This window comes from Poecile atricapillus, chromosome 4 (genome assembly GCF_030490865.1).
Source record: "Poecile atricapillus isolate bPoeAtr1 chromosome 4, bPoeAtr1.hap1, whole genome shotgun sequence".
NCBI classification, from domain to species: Eukaryota; Metazoa; Chordata; class Aves; order Passeriformes; family Paridae; genus Poecile; species Poecile atricapillus.
The window spans coordinates 3,843,313-3,859,698 of record NC_081252.1 but is presented as its reverse complement, the minus strand read 5'-3'; the positions used below and the strand labels follow the sequence as shown (position 1 = coordinate 3,859,698).

The following is a 16,386-nucleotide window of genomic DNA, read 5'->3' as shown; positions in this document are numbered from 1 at the left end:
CACTTCTGTGCCGATTCAGCCTTCGTTAATTAATGGGTTTATATTGCCAGCGGTGAGAACAGCTCTCTCTGTTACAGGGGTAAACTCTTGTCCTTGGAGCTGGATCTTCCTTAGGAAAAGACTTAGGAAGTTCAGTTGTCCCCCTTCTGCATGGGAGATAAGTCATTCTGTCCATAATTTTGCATTCCCTGTGATGAGATGAACATCCCTGTGACGAGATATCTCTGTTCTAGCGCTGGTTTTCTGGTGGCAAGGGTGAGAGTGGGAGCTCCTCTCCCCATCAGCTCTAGCACTTGGCCGCCTTGCCACGGCATTCAGGGCTGAGCCCCTTCAGGCACCACTTCAGCAGGATAAGGAAAAACTGGGCTTTAGGTTAAACCAGGGTGTGAAACGGGAAGATTCCCAAACCCCACTTTTCCTTGGGACGGCAACAAGTGAGAAAATGTGGGTTGGGAAAAGTGGTAACGTTGTGGACCTGACTTTTCGGACGTGGGCCCTAAATATCCAACTTGCTGTTTCTTCCCAGCAAAACCATACCTGTGAATGTGCTGCAATATGAGCGTGCAGCATCCTTCTTATGAGGTTCATTTTCTACAGTCCCTGCATAAAGGACTGATTAAAAAATACGTAGCAATGCGTTTATTGTGTTGCCTCGTTAAGGCAGGGATGGTCTCTGAGCAGGGGTTTTTCGGGGGATTAATGGCCAGAAGGGGCCAGATCTGCAGCTGATGATCACCATTAACCCCATCTGGTCAATAATCTTTGTTAATCCACTTTTATTGGCCAGAGAGGCTGCCCAGCCGAATGATTAGCACGGCACAGCACATCCACATCACCCCTTTTGCAAGGAAAATGAAATGTGGGCTCTGGTTCAAAGGAAGGGACAGATCCAAGCCCGAATCTCTGGCTTTGGGCTCCTAGCAGTTGCATCCTTAGTTGGATCAGGTTGGAGATCCACCCGAAGCTGAGGATCCAACTGGTTTAGGAGCAGTATGGAGAGGGAGCAGGGGGGGACAAACCACTCAAGGGCTTGTGTTTAATGTTCATTACAGCCCTTTGGATTTCTCTCTGATTGCTGTCTGTGCTCCAGGTTTGATCTCCCAGTTTGGAAGTGCCTTTCCAGGCTGGCTCTGCCACTGTCACCTGAGCAAGTGGGACAAGTCTTCTGTGCCATTGACCCCACTGTCCTCTCCTCACACAGGGGAACAGGTTCCCTCCTGCCTTTTTTGGAAAGAGCTCTTCACACCCAGGCAGCCACCAGCCGGCATGACTTCCTCCTAAAAGCCTTTTTAATGGCTGGAGGCTCCCATTCACCTGGAGGGCAGTGCAGCCAAGGGGAACGGATGGCAGGCCAGCTCCCCTTCCCTCCCCACCAGGCTGGTGACAAGGGCTGGGAGCCCGTGGGAGCGACTGGGAGAGGGCCTTTTTCAGGGATCGGTGTGTTGGGCGCTGCGGCTGAGCCTGCTGCCATATCCTCACCTGCTCTTTGACCCTTTCAGCTCTGCTTCCTGAGGAGCTGAGGAGCCTCCTGGAGGAGGCAAAGGAAATGAAGTGGCCCTTTGTGCCGGAGAGGTGGCAGTACAAACAAGACCTCGGCCCAGAAGACAAAACAAACCTGCAAGATATGATCAGCGCCAGGCTCCCTGACTTGCTGGTATGGAGTTCAACACACCTGTGGTGTAAAATGTCCCGCTGATGTGCTCGGGGGGGTTTCACAGGGCAGCTGTGGTTCTGTTTCCACTAAGGTAATGCTTCCCTCTTCCCTGAAGAACTGTGCATTAGAATAACACAAAAATGCCGAGTGTTCACATAATGTTTTTTTTGTTTAAAAACCCACGAATTTGACAAGTAATTCTGCTCTGCAGCGAAGTCCTGGGGATCACTCACTTGCACAGTTCATCAGCTGCTCTTCTTTCAATAAAGTTATGTGACAGAGTCCCTTTGAGGACCAAAGCTGGCCAAAACCTAGGCAGGAAAGGCAAGGATTCAATGTGATTTTTCCTGTGAGTAAAGGATGGGTGTGTAAGGAGCTGCAGAATCCCAAAGGTCCTTGGGGATCCCCTCCCGTAAAGCGATGAGTTTGAGCTTAAAGAATATAAAGTGGCAGGAAATGTGGATTGCTTTTTGCTTTTCTGATTTTCCTAGACACATGTCAGACACGTGGCAAATAGAGGACACTTTTTTCCATGGTCCATGCAATATCTGGGCTAAGGGCTATCTCTTAACCAGGACAGTGATAAGGATGAGGTTTGTGAATTTTATGGGGACGGGATTTCTTCCTGTGGTACATGTCTGAAGCCAACACCATCCCTTTCCTGCCTGCTGTTAACTCCAAGGTGGCCAGGAGATCTCACCTGCCTCAGAGAGTCCTGCCTCAGTGAGGCCAGCAGGTTTTCTTTGGGAGCAGCTTTGATTCCTCTGAAAAGCATGGAGCAGTGAGGAGCTCAGCAAAGTGGGAGCCCCAGCATCCCCACATCGCAGGGCTCCTGAATTTCCCCGGGGAGGGCGGGGAGTGGCTGCTCTCGGGTATTTATTTTCTTTCTCCCTTTGGTGTGTGTGGCCTCAGACAGAAATTTATGGCGGAGGTTGACCTCCTTCACAATGCCAGCGCAGCTCTCCAACTTGGGAGCGTTTGTGTGCTCCCTCCCGGGATAAACACCTGCAGCAAACTCCCCGAGAGACCTGGCTAGATGGGAGATTAATGTGGCTGTAATAGTGGAGCAGTGTTTGCGCCATTATGCCCTCTCCCCAGGTAGATGGATCCTTTCTGGGATGATACCAATTATTTATTGCTGAAACATCTGTTGATAACTGCAGCTGCCCTTGTTAAACAAAGCCTATCGTGGGGTCAGAGACTATAGGGACCTCAAATCCTCCTCCGTGCTAGTTTTGGGCTATTCACCCACACCCCCTGAAGTCCATTGGCTGCCGTTGTCTCCAATGTTTCATCCCGCGGTGGAAAATACTTTGTAAACGTTGTGCTGCCTTTCCCCATGTGCTTTGAAGTATTATTTCATCTTCATCGGTAATTTATATTCCAGCGCCATTGTACCATGGGAAAAAGGGAAAACCTTTTTTGTTTTCCATTTAATTGTAGATAGACTGACATTTTGACCTGTATTATTAGTATTAGTCAGGAAAAGGGATTTTTTTTCCCCCTTCATCCATTCCTTCTCCCCCCTCTTTTTTATTTTAAATAAAATTTCAAGGCAGAGCAAAGGCTGCCTCAGTCCTTTGAATAAAAAGCTGGGGGGGAAATGAGGCTGAAGAGAAGTGATTACAGTGTGATGAAGAAAGATAAAAGTCTGAGCAACTTTTTTTCTTTTTTTTTTTTTCTTTTTTTTTGACATGAAGGACAGAAGAATAATTTAATTCCCTGAAGGACAAAAAAAAATTAAGTCTTTACTGATACATTGTCCAGGGGAAAAAAAAAAAAAAAACCAATAAAAAACCCTTAAAATTTTTTTCCTCTCTGTTTATTTTAATTTGCCATGCTTCGAATAAGCTCATAAACCGTAATTCATTACATTTAAAAAGCGCTTTGAGATCTGTGAATGAAAGGAGCATCATTACCATAACACACTGGCGGTGTTGCAGGAGGCAGCGCTGGCTACCGGGGCTCTCGGTGAGGATGTCTCGCTCTGGGAGGGGGCTGAAAAGCTCCATGAGACCGGCACAGGGAGTAAGAGGATTAGGCTGAGGCTTCAAGGGTTTGCCTCGGTGTTGTGAAAAAAAAAAAAAAGTGGGATCCGCCTTGCCGGCAGCTCCGCGCTCCTTGGAGGCGTCAGGAAGGCAAAGCCACCTGCGCCGGCAGCTTCTCTAAGTGCTCTCCTTCGCCTTTGCTCAGCGCCCCTCTGCGTGCCATAGATGGTGCAGGGTTTGGTTTGAATTTTAGGCTTTTTTTTTTTTTTCCTTTTCCCCGCCGGGATTCACCGCCCGAAGGCCACCGCAATTCAGCAAGCTCAAGGCAATGTTTCCCACGTTTTCCTAACAGGTTCCAGCCAGCGAACCAAGCCCTTCCTGCAGCCCCCGTGGTGGGAATGTGCACTAAGGCTCAAAGGGTGATAGCCAACATCGGTATCCAAAGGCAAAACGGGGAAACACTGGGATTTTTTAAGTCAGAATTGCCACAGCATCCTTGTTGGGAGGGATAAGTAAGCAGGGATTATTTTTCCTCCCTAAACACCACGTGCGCTGTGGGGTTCGGAACGGGGCTGCAGATCCCAAAGGGAAGCTGCCAGGGGTGCCCTTCCTGCAGATCTTTGCTTTCCCAGGAGATGGAATTAGCCTAATGCTCGATGAGCAGCCAATAGAGGGCAACATGCCCATGTCCACGCAAGCTTTGATCCAAAAAACCTGCTGTGGATTTAGTTGAAGGACAGCTCTATGCACACACATAATTCTCTTGTGGGATGATTCATGCTACATAATTTTTTTATTATTATTTTTGTTTGTTTGTTTGTTTTCCCGTTTGCAAACCCATAGTGATGAAGTGGGGCTTTACCTCATTTTTATGGTACCTATCAGTAATTCCTGCATTCGGTCATGGACCAGGATCTGCTGGGACGGGTGCAATGGGAATACAAAAGGAAAAGCCTCCAAGAGCGGGGCTGCTCCGCAGGGAGCTGTGCGGGCTGGCTCCATGCTCCCTGCTGTGGATGGGGGAGCGCGGATCTTGGCCCTGCTAGCGCGGAATCTCATGGGATTTAATGGGAATATTGAAAAGGGGGGAAAATAAGGCCCTGCAGCCCTCGGCTGGGCCTGGGCTAATTAGGTGCTGATGGATTGCCATTAGGGATCCCATTCCAAGGGACGTGCCCTAACTGCCGTAGGTGTGTGTGTGGCACTTCAGAGCTGGGAGCCTTTGGGAAAGAACGAAAGCGGGGGCTGAGGATTTAGTTTTCTCCTCCTTCTAGCTGTCGGTGTGGTAATAGGAGAATTAAAGCCCTAAATGGTAGCCGTGGGATCTCGGTTGTTGAGGCTGACCTTTTGCTACCTGCCTGCTAAGAGCTCTTCTTGGGTGATCCCGGTGAAACGGAGAGTGTTGTGCGGGATGGATTCAAACCGGGAAGGAATCGCGGCACCCCAGCCTCCCGGGGGCTTTGTAAGCGAGAAGTGTCCGAGATTAGGTGCAGGCAGGAGAGCTTCAGCTGTCCAGGGTGTGACTGCCCTGGTGCTCTGTCTTCTGCCGCCTATGTGGGAAAACTAGAGCAGAATTTACGTGGATCATAAATTTATATATATATTTATTTTAAAAAAGGGAATCTGGATCCCGGGTTTGCTGCATCCAGTGGCTGTCACTCCACTTTGCTCATGTGTAGGATTTATTCCTGCCAGAAGCAGCTTCCTGGAGTCTTCTCATGTGGATCGATGTTTTGAGGACACGGATACAGGGAAGAGTCTCTTTTATTTTTAGGTGTTGATAATGGTCCTGCTGTTGCTCCCTCAGGGGGGTTCTGTCACTCGTTTTGCTATATTTAGGTATTAAAATATCTCCTTTTAAAAGGAGACCTTTATAAGTGGTCCAGAACAAACCAGGACCACAAAACGATTGTGGCACCTCTTTATCTCTGATACTAATCAAGAGCAGGAACCCTGCATGTGGCCGTGGTCCCCCAAATCCCTTCTACCCTGTTGGATACGAGGCCCCCAGGAACTCCGCTTCAAGCAGCTTCCTGGACACTTTAAGATTTCTCCTTCTCATCAAAAAATGCTGCTGTTCTTTTTTCTTGAGGAAATCAGGAGATATTCCCATTCCAGGACTTCCTCAGTTGGTGAAACAAGATCAAGTTGGTTGTAAAAGCGGCCCCAGTCTGTTTTGAGCTGCTCCTAATGGACCTAATGCTGCTGCCTTTGAATTCCCAACCCTCTGCTGCCTGCAAGACGAATAACTCGAGATAATTAACAGGTTCAGGGTGAGGGAGAATTCTCATCTGCTCGGGGCCAAGAGGGAAGTGTCCGGGAGTTCCTCAGTCTGCCGCAGTTCGCTGTGTGACTGTCCCGTGTGTCAGTCTGTCCAGACACGCTTCCTTCTGCCCATCCCCGAGGTGGTGGGAGGCTTAATTCCCTGCTGTTTGTGGGGTGGGCTCTGATTGCCAGCTGAAAGGCAGGGATTGATAGAGAAGTCCCGTGCGGTGACAGCAGCTTTGGTCTCTGGGAAAGACGGGCTTTGCTAGCGGCGCGTGGGGTAAGAGGGGGAAAGGCTCCAGCCCAATCCATCGGCCCCGTGGCTCTGTGTTTAATCTGACAGGAGGAAAGAAAACCGGGAAATTTGTTAGGGTTCAGTGGAGTGCTAACTAGGAGCAGCTCCTGGGAGAGGACCAAAGCACCTGGAAGTACGTGCGTGCCTCCGACGCTCCCGCCTCGCCCGCGGAATTAGAAATCCTTTGCCGGCCGCTCTCAGTTTTGTGGCTTTTTAAAAAGATTTTAAAACCTGGCTGCAGTCACAAGTGCAACTCCACTCTGAGACAAGCGGATATTAGCCAACACAGAAGTCCAGAGTACCCACAAAACTGTGGGGGACACTCAAAATTAAATCTTTTTTTTTTTCGCCTGCTTTTAATCACGCTGTTTGTAGAGGCGTTTTTCCAAAGGGGATCCTCCTGAGCCCGCAGGCTATGGAGGAGGGCTCGCCTCTGGGATCTTGGCATTATAAAGAGGGCCGAGAGAGTGGATTAAATCAATATTTCATTTATTTGGGCTTGTAATTCCTCTTACATCAGCTGCCACATAAAGATTTTCCCCTATTTCCTTCCCCTCCTCCTCATCCTCATTTACTATGCACCAATAATTTCCCTTTGACGCTTTCCTGCCCGTCCTAGTGCCAGATGGCCCCGGTTCTGAGCTTCTCCCCTCTCTTGGGAGCGGCCCCCATTGTCAATGCAAAGGAGGCGTCGTGGCTTTGAACCCAAAGCTGGGACCCAAACTTCAGCCCCGGTGCGAGGAGGAGCTGAGCCCGCTAATGCGGGGAGCCATGCGAACCGCACACCCTCCCACTCAGCGCCATTAAGGCGAGACCCCTTCACTAAAGGCTGCTTTGCATTTCCCCCAATGGTCCGTGTATAGAAATCTGCTGCAAATTTAATTCTCCCACCACCTGATTCCACTTCCCAGCCGCGAGGTTCCCTTTGTGTCATAAACTCAATTAGGCAGATCCATTTCACATCGCGGGCACAGATGTGAAAACAAAGTGCGCGCGTACCTCGCTCTCCCTCCCTCTCTCTCTCTCCCCCTCTCTCTCTCTGGATGCGCCTAAAGCGATGGAGAAAGTGAGTAAAGCTGTGTAGGCTGCCAGTTTCTGGTTGTGATGGAGCAGGCCGAGCCATCCTGGGAGCCAGAGGGGTTTCCCTGGATCTGGGCTGGCTGACAGGGAGCCGCTGTCCCAGTTCATCTTGGAACGGAGTTTGGGGAAAGGGTCCCCGAGCGCGGCTCGGGTGCGTGCCCGGTGCGCTCGCCGGAGGTGCTGAGGAATTTTCCAGCCACACGAGTTGGCAGGGAATGAAAGGAGCGGGTATTAATTTCTCGGTGTCCTGCTCGGAACGGGGAGGGGGGACGCCGCCGCCGCCGCGAAGGCTGACACGGGACCGTGTCGCTGTGTGCCACACAGCATGCGGCCCTGCCTCCCAAAAAAAAAAAAAAAAATAGCCTAGTTTCTCCCCCTGGCTTGACTTTTCTACATTTTGTGTCCATTTGGGTTTGGAGAGGGACACAAGAGGTTTGGGCATTGAGCGGGGAGTTAAATTATGCAGCTGCAAGACTGCCAAGCCCTTCAGAATAGGATGCTTCGTTTAGATTTTCCACAATGCTATTGAAGTGCTTATTTTCCTCCTGAAGAGACACAAACAGATGCAAACTTCTGTAAACACTTTAGAAATGAATTCAGTGAGTTTGGCCTCTCAGCAGTGCTCAATAGCTGACAGAAAAATGTCTAATTAGTGCAAGTGGAAATAATAGGGCCACTTGGATTCCTTCCATCCTCCTCCAAGTCTACTTTTCCTAGGAACTCAAAGGCCCTTTTGTTTGGTAGGTCACCCTCTCTCAGGCTTTTGTGCTCCGATCTATTAAAGGAAGAAGGGGAGGAAAAAAAATAGATTAGGCGATGCTCTGTGCTTAAATATATGGCCTGTTGATGAGCATTTGGAATGGCTGGTTCGCAGTGTCAGTTTACAGGTGCTTGGAGAGGGGGATTCCTCCATTGTTGGCCGGCACAAGCGGAGTTGTCCCTGCCGGAGCTTCAGGAATCCTTTTCAAGTGCCATCCTCTTTCTTAGAAAATCCAACTCGGGCTGAGGAAAGTGTGGGGGGAAAAAAAAGGGGGGGGGGAAAGGAAGGAAATCTGTACAAATGCGCCTCGGTGGGAAGAGTTTGCCGTGGATAGGTGAAGCAAGCCGGCCTTCGTGCCATAGGCTTTCCCCAGATTGGCATGTGCTTCTTCCTGCACACCTCAGAGGGTGCTGCTGGATGCTCTAGTGGGGATTTGGACAAAGATTTCTCGGCAGTCTCTGGAAAAGTCATCTCCTGGGTGTCAGTGTGTGGAGCACCTCCTCGCTCCACCAGGCAGGAGTACCAGGCCCTGCCCACCATGGGAGGTGACAGGGTTTTGGCAAATGTCCCCAGGTCCACGTGGACTTCTGCAGCTGTGATGAGGCTGTGTGTCTCCCACGGCTGTCTTTGCTGGCCTCCTGACGTGGTAACTGCAAGGATCTCAGGAATTCTGGCAGTTCCCCGCATGGGTGCGGTGGCTGGGCTGCTGTGGGAATCCAGGAGAGTTCATTGACACGTAGTAGTCATTAAGGATGGCCTGCAGGGGAAAAAACATTGGATTCCCAGTCTGTTTGCCTGTTTGTGGTGTACAGAGTGGATGTCTCAAGCTGCAAATGGGACAATGGCTACAGCGACCACCTCCAGCCTTCCCAGTCTCACCCCCTCTTTCTTCAACTAATTGCTGCTGGGCATGACTTAAATTCATTAGCAGACCACCAAATCCTGCAGTTCCAAATATCAGACCATTAAAAAAATCACTCCCCTCCCCCCCCCCCCCAAAAAAAAAAAAGAATTAAGAATTATATCTACATCTCAATCAAAATAAGCACCTGGCACCTCCCTAGCCTCAAAATGCAAATAGGGTGAGGAAGCTGAAGCTGAACATTTGAAGTGAGTTTCCCTGAGGATGCCTGGGTTGTTTTGGTTTTTTGGTTTTTGTTTTCAGGCTTATCTGAAGGCTTCCATCCTTGCCGGGGACTGCGGCACGGCCACGGCCGTGGTGTTCCTGATTGACCGCTTCCTCTACTGGATCGACGCCTCCAGCAGGCTCCTGCGGATCGCCAAGGGGCTGCACCGGCTGCATCCCGCCGCTCCCATCAGCCCGCAGGTGCTCATCCGCCAGGCTCGCCTCGCCGTCAACGCAGGTACCGCTCTGCCTCCAGCGCCAGGAGCGGCTGCTCGCCTCGGGAGAGTCCCTCGCTGGGCTCGGGAGAGTCCCTCGCTGGGAGGGACACGCTGACAGTGCCATCTTCCCGGCCGCACTTCCCGCTCCCAGCCCCCTGGAGCCCTCCCGGCTCCTCTCACTAGCACAAAGGGGCCGGTATAAAGGGTTTCGGAGGCAAAAGCAGGAGAGAAAATGGTGAAAGGGTGTGGGAAATACTAATTGGAGCTTTTGTCCCTTAACAAATCTTCCCTGCTGGTTTCAAACAGGGGTATCTGAATTGCTGTACTCCTGACCAAGGGCCTTGAAAAAGGAAATTAGAATCCTGGCATTTTTCTCTGCACTGTCCCAGCTGCTTTTTATTTTTCAGTGGGGCCACTTGACTATGCAAACAATGCAGGTTACAACTCCTCCAGGATAAAAAAAGATAAAATTCCATCATTCCTGTAACATGAACGACACCTGAAGGATTTTTAACACATCTTCCTGTGGCTGTGCTTTCCGGGGTGGGATGTCAAGCCACTCCCCAGTCGGACCTAAATAGCTTTCCAAAGCCCATGTTTCCTTGGGAATCCAGCAGCACTGCTGCTGAAGGAAGCAGGCTAGACTACTTCCTCTTGGGAGGGAAATAAGAGCTGGGAATCCCAACAATCTTCCAGGAATGATATATTCACAATTTCATGTTGCTGTGCAACCACGTGTTGCAGAAGGTGGGGCACGTGCATTTCTGGCTGTGGACAGCGGCAGCTCTATGTGCAGGTGATACCTGATGAGTGTTTTTATTCGTGTCATGCCACGATACATTTTTGTGACCACTTTCTGTCCGTGTTTTTTCTTTCACTTTCAACCAGGTAAACTTTTAAAAGCTGAGTATATCCTCAGCAGCCTGATTAATGACAACGGGGCAACGGGTATGTATAAATTTCTTTTCTGGTTTCATACTTGCTATTTTGGTGCGATTTCTGATCCAAATTTTAACAGTTACACCAGCCTCAAATAAGCCAAACCAACCCCAGTGATGACTCCTCACATCACACTTCTCTTTCCTTCACCATTCTCTCCTAAAACGTGGAAACATTATTTTTGAGACTTCCATCATTTATCCTTGCATACCTTCACTCAGGTGGGAAAATACTCCGAACGGAGCAGTTCAACCTGTGGAGCAATTTCAAGCAACTGAGTGGTGTAGAAAACTAACACAACTCTATCCCCTCCAAAATCCAGATTGTTGGACTAATGTTCATCCTCCACACTCCCACTGATTTTACAGACAGAATAAATACCTTATTCTATACATTTTATTTTCCTTCCTTCAGTGTTTCTTTAGTGGGTGTATTCAGGTCACTGCACAACTGTGAAAATCAAGGTTCTCTTGGCTTGTTTTCCATGAGAAGCTGAGATTCTCATATGGAAAGGGCCTCCATGCAAGGAGGAGAATCCTGGCAGTTCGCTGGGATTCAGGTTACCTTTGGAGGCTTCGAATTACAGGAATATTTTTCATTCTATGCCGAGTTTTCCCACTCCTCCTGCAGGAACCTGGCGATACGCCGAGGAGAGCGATCGGATTCTTGTTCAGGCAGTCTGCTTACAAATCAGGGGGCAGATTCTGCAAAAGCTTGGTAAGGCTCTCTTATTCTAAAAGCTTCCTCTCAAGATTTTCCCCAGGCTTTTTTCACCTTTAAAATGTTACACTGGGCCCGTGTCAGAATTTTGGCTTGTGGTGAACACCCTATACCTGTAAATCAGGCACAGAGGGTGAGTTGCACACCCATCTCTTTGCAGCAAGGGCCTGGATCCATGTACCAAGTAAATGCATTGCAGGAATTGTAATTTTATTACTAATCTCACCTGAAGCTAAGGAACATCTGAAATGTTCCCTTTTTCCCCATGCCACTCCGTGTTTGCTAACGTTTGTCCCAAATTCACTGCTCCCAAAGGCAGGGACATCCCAGCAGTGCCCTCTCTCAAGACAGGAAAATCCCTGATTTTCAGCAGGATGGACTTGGGTATTCAGGGTTTGGCACTTGAGGCAACAGCCTTCATTTTGTGCTGTTGGTTTGAGAAACCAAATCTTCCACAACTGTGGAGCTGAACTCTTCTATGAGGACAAAATGGGTGGTTTAGCCAAAAAATTAAAGGTAACTCATAAGTGGTCAGAGTCACTGAAGCAAAGCATGGCATGGTAAGGTTTTATCCTGTTCTGAGGATCTGGGGTGTAAAATAAGCCATGGGAAGCCATCCTTGGCAGTCACCTGCTCAGTGCCTGTTCTTTGGTTGATTTCAGGGATGTGGTATGAGGCAGCAGAGTTGATCTGGGCTTCAATCGTGGGATACTTCAAACTTCCCCAGCCAGATAAAAAGGTAGCATTTCCTTTCCACTCCCCATCTCCCTGCCAATCCAATAATCACTGCAGCTTAGCTTTTGTTTCCTGCAGCAGCAGCGTTTCGATTACACACCTCAGCCAGGGTTAACAGGCAGCACAAAGTCTGTATTCCGCGTTGTTTCCGCGTGCATGCACGGCCTTAGCCACACTTGGTTTTTTCCTGCAGGGGGATGAAAGCAATACTTCTCATTAAGCAGAACCATCTGAAGTGAATCCCCGAGGATGCCTCTGGTGCCTCCGACAAGGACAGGCTAATTCCAGAGTGCAGACACAGATTTTAGCTATTTCTTAGGATTAGAACTAATTTTTTTTTTCCCCCCCGAGCACGTCTGTTTGCGGAGCTGCTCTGCACTGCCTGTGGTGGGGGATGGATTCCCCTGGCCCTGCAGGACCTGAACACCTCACACAGCCACCGTGCCTGTCCTTAACACCTTTGTGAGGCTGGGCAGCACTCATCTTCCCACTGGAGATGAGGCAGCAGTTGCACCCCGTGTCCGTAGCTAAACAGGAATGTGAGCCTAAGCCTGCCAAGTCCTCGGGTGATGCCTGGAGAGGGTTTGTAATTGGACCCCAGCATAAGATATCCCACAAACCCAGACCTTGTCACCTCTTGTTTGCCATGTCTTAAAGCCTGACCTCAAGCTTAGAACCTTTCAGTGTTCTCCATTTCAGCGGCAGCAGGGAATTCTACGGTGAATTTTGTGAAAGCATACCTGGTTTTCTTAATTATTTGGCCAGGCAGGCCCTTAGGTGGCATGAGGTCTTCCAGATTACACTTCCTGTGAGTGAAATTAATAAAACCATACCATAATGACAATCTCTGAATTTCTTAGCCATGCTTCTCTTTGGGTCCTGTCTGTGTGTTTGTTTGCTTGTTTTTTCTGGCATGTTCTACACAGCAGGGCAGTAAAATTCAAAATACAGGGGGGTAAAAAAGAACGCTCTGAAAATTTTCAATTTCTTTTTCAGGGAATTGCCACATCCTTGGGTATTATGGCAGACATCTTTGCTTCCATGAATGAGCAGGATTATGCACGCTTTAAAAGCAATGCTGACATTGACCTGGTGAGACTTGGTTTGGGGTTTGTGTGTGTGGATTCCTCAGGGGGTCTCAAATTCACCCACACATTCCCTCTCCTGTGCTGAGAGGGCTGAAGGAACTTCCATTGCTCCCAGTGAAAAAGTTCAGTAGCACCCAGATGGGAGAAAGCCTGGCTTCAGGAAAAAGAACATAGTAAGAGTATTTTTATAGAGTGTATCTATTCAGAATATTTATAGAGTCAAACGTGAGAGTATCAGTGGTAAACCTCAGCACAAAGGGTCCTGCAGAAATAGACCAGGCTGTTGTTTAAGATATGATTGTCCCTGCCTACCAGGCCCCAAGCATTTGGAAATAAGGTAACTTTGAGCTGAGGTTTTTCCTCATGTTTATTTGGTTGTTTTTTTTATTTCATCAGAGCCTCCTGCAGGAGTTCAGCCACCGCTTGTTGTCGGCGGCTGAGGCCTGCAAGCTGGCAGCTGCCTACAGCCAGTACACCCCCCTGTTTGTCCTCACGGCCGTGGTGAGTGTCACTCCTCCCTCTGGAAGGGGCATCTGGGCAGGGGGAGAGTCCAGGCTGCTCATTTTGGCTCTGGCATGGCTTTCAAACTGTGCATCACACAGGGCACCAGGTCTGTGTCAAGGGTTTGGTTGGTTGTATGGGGTTTATGTTGCTCCAAACTGCAGTCAGGGAAGCTGTCCACAGGGTGAGGATGGGCTTTCAAGCCCCATGGGGCTGTTTCTCCTAGAACTACAGCTGTATTTTCAAGGGGAAAAAAAAAAGACAAAGTTTATTTCCTCCAGGAAACAGAGCAGCATGCAGTTAGAGCTGAGCTTTGCTTCAAATTGTGTAAGAGAAAGAAAGGTGTTTTTAATTCCATCATTGCTCTTTGATACCCTCCCAGAACATCCGTGGGATGTGCCTGCTGTCCTACAGCCACTCCAAGGACTGCCCCCCGGAAAAGAGAGAGTTCTACTTGTCTGAAGCCAAAGAATCCTTTGAGATCGGGCTGCTCACCAAGGAGGAGCAGAGTGCCATCACCAGCAAGCAGGAGCTGCACAGTTTCATCAAAGCCGCCTTCTGCCTCGCCACCGTGCACCGATGGCTCTACGGAGAGAGCCGGGAGCTCCGTGAGGTGGCTCAGCTGTGCAGGGAAGCCCTGGGAAAACTGCACTCCTACAGCACCTTGTTTCCAGAGGAGGAGGATAAAGGGATGCTTGCCAAAGAGATCATGTCTGTGATCGCGTCTGTGAAGAAGCGCCTGCGAGTGGGGAGCTTCCCGAATTCAGATTCCAGGTCTTATGTCCCAGACAGTTATAAAGGCTCGGTACAAAAACCTGTCCTGCAAGGGGAAACCAGCTTTGAGAAAATCCTTGCCAAGCATTCCCAGCATCACCTGTCAGTGTGCCAAGTGTTTGAAAAAACTTGCAGGATTCATAAAATCACGCCGGGAGAAATCCAGGTGGGAGCTTGTATCACGACCTTGAGAACAGAGACCAAAGCCACGGACACTGTGTGCACCACTGAAGACACAGTTCGCCAGAAGAGAGGTGCTGGGAAAATCCTGAACTCACCAACAGCAGGAAGCACCTCAGAGGGACCCAGTGGCCAAAGAAATCAAGACATTTGCTCTGGTGTGATGAAAATTTCCTTTGAAGAGGAGGTTGAGCCATTAGAAATGAAAATAAATGGTAAAAATGACGTTTTCGGCAGAGGGCAAAACGGGAGCCAAAGCACTACTTCTGAGAAGTCTTGGTGCAAGCTGCTTAAATCCAGTTACTCTTCCAGCTGGGAGGAGCTAAGCTGCAATAGCAGCAGAGAGTCTCTCAGGGACGGGCAGCAAGGGGAGAAGGACTCAGCGGGGGAGCGGTGCTGCACCACAGAAACTGATGAAAACAATCAGGACGCTCCCTTGTGCTCGTCACCTCCCGGAGCCCGGCATCCTGCTCCTCCAGAATCCCTCCATGGCTGTGGGGGATCTCCTGAGCATTCCTCAGAGGGGCCCACGCCTCCAGCAGGGAGGATGGTGGAGGAGCCCCTCTGCGGAGAAGAGCCGCGGGAGGGAGGACACCCTGGAAGGAGCTCTTCAGAAAAGAAAGCAAAGGGCTCGAACAATGAGTTTCCTTCCCTCGCCGCCTCTTACTCTGTTCCTGCAGGCCAGGAGGAGGAGGAGGAGGAGAAGTCCCTTTCCTGTGCGGAGCTGAGCTGCAGGACCAAGGACAGCAGCGGGGAGGGAGGCATTGCTCACTTGGAGTGGGTGCAGCCAGGAGAACCTGCAGATAGCCCTGAGGATCCCTGGCTTGAGGCACAGCCCCCCCAAAACAGGGGCATCGGGTCGAAAACGGGCAGTGGCTCCTCTGTGAGTGATTGGGTGAGGAAATCTGCCATGCTGGGGAACAGATCTCTCCAAGTGCCTCAAGTTGACACCCAGGCAGAAACAATAGATGACACTGAATTTGAGCTCATCAGTGTGGGAGACTTAGTGAACAATTATCCCACAGCACTGCCTCCAAAGCATGAGGCAACTCCTGGTGTGCCAACAGCTTTGCCCTCCCGGGGAAAGTTATCCACAACAAAGCACTTTGACTGTGCCACTACAGAAGAAGACGAAGAGAAGTCTCAGGATGTGGCCAGCAGCAAGAGACAATCCAGTTCCTCTCTGAGCTCATGGATCAAGTCAGCACAGATGCCCACGAGCTCCCCTGAAGGTTCAGTCCCTAGGGGAAGTGGTTTTGCCTTCACACCTGGGAGAACAAAGGAGACGATCCTGGACGCTCGGTTTCTGAGGGATGATGATTACAAGCAGCTTCTGGCAGGGGTGGAGCATGATTGGCTTGTCCAGAGACTGATGCCTACTGGGATTTTTAGGGCCAAAGAGCTTCACAAAGCATACTGTGAGTTCCCACACAGCATCGTGTGCCTCCACAGAGAATAAGTTTGACTCAGACTTTTTAGCACAATATTTTAGTCAGCATTTATTGGGATTTAATTTTTTATTGCTTTCTACCCCATTCCTTGAGTTTAGATTCCACGTGCCATCACTGAAAGCTATCTAAGATAACGATCATTAAGTTAAACATAAATTACAGCCAGTCCTCAGCACAGGCTTAGAGCAGTCCTGCTGATTTCTCTCTTTTACCTGGGGTCTTTTCTCTTTTTTTGTAGCTGCTCTTCTTCTGAAATACTCCAAGAAATCAGGGCTGTGGACGGGCCAGGAGACAGCCGTGTTCATCGGGGACTACCTGAACGTGGCCAAGGAAGGCAAGCAGAGAAGTGCCTTTTGGATACACTTCCTGCACCAAGAGGAAAGCCTGGGAAGGTATGGACCTAGCAGATTTCTGAAACAAAGTGTTTATCAATGCTGCTTGTTTGTAAGTATGGATAAAAAGACTGTCTGGTAAGGTTTGCTGTAGCAAGAATGTTTTATGGCTTCCCCAAATGTGTAGGACATTTTGGCAATCTTTCCCATCACTCTGTGTAACTCTGCCTTTTCATTTCTAGGAGGAAAATCTAGAAGTAGCTTTTGAGTTATTATGGAT

The 16,386-nt window shown here is 49.5% G+C and overlaps 1 protein-coding gene across 6 annotated transcripts in view; it reads left to right on the top strand.

Moving 5' to 3' along the window:
- The window catches only part of ALPK1 (alpha kinase 1), a 33,990-nt gene that overhangs the window by 14,694 nt on the left and 2,910 nt on the right, over positions 1 to 16,386 (top strand). For all 6 annotated transcript variants that reach the window (XM_058837491.1, XM_058837496.1, XM_058837492.1 and 3 more), the window contains 9 exons: positions 1,500 to 1,654; positions 9,208 to 9,406; positions 10,275 to 10,334; positions 10,956 to 11,042; positions 11,708 to 11,784; positions 12,777 to 12,872; positions 13,265 to 13,369; positions 13,752 to 15,741; positions 16,013 to 16,166. In XM_058837491.1, coding sequence (XP_058693474.1) covers positions 1,500 to 1,654; positions 9,208 to 9,406; positions 10,275 to 10,334; positions 10,956 to 11,042; positions 11,708 to 11,784; positions 12,777 to 12,872; positions 13,265 to 13,369; positions 13,752 to 15,741; positions 16,013 to 16,166 — 2,923 coding nt within the window. The remainder of the gene's footprint in view (positions 1 to 1,499; positions 1,655 to 9,207; positions 9,407 to 10,274; positions 10,335 to 10,955; positions 11,043 to 11,707; positions 11,785 to 12,776; positions 12,873 to 13,264; positions 13,370 to 13,751; positions 15,742 to 16,012; positions 16,167 to 16,386) is intronic.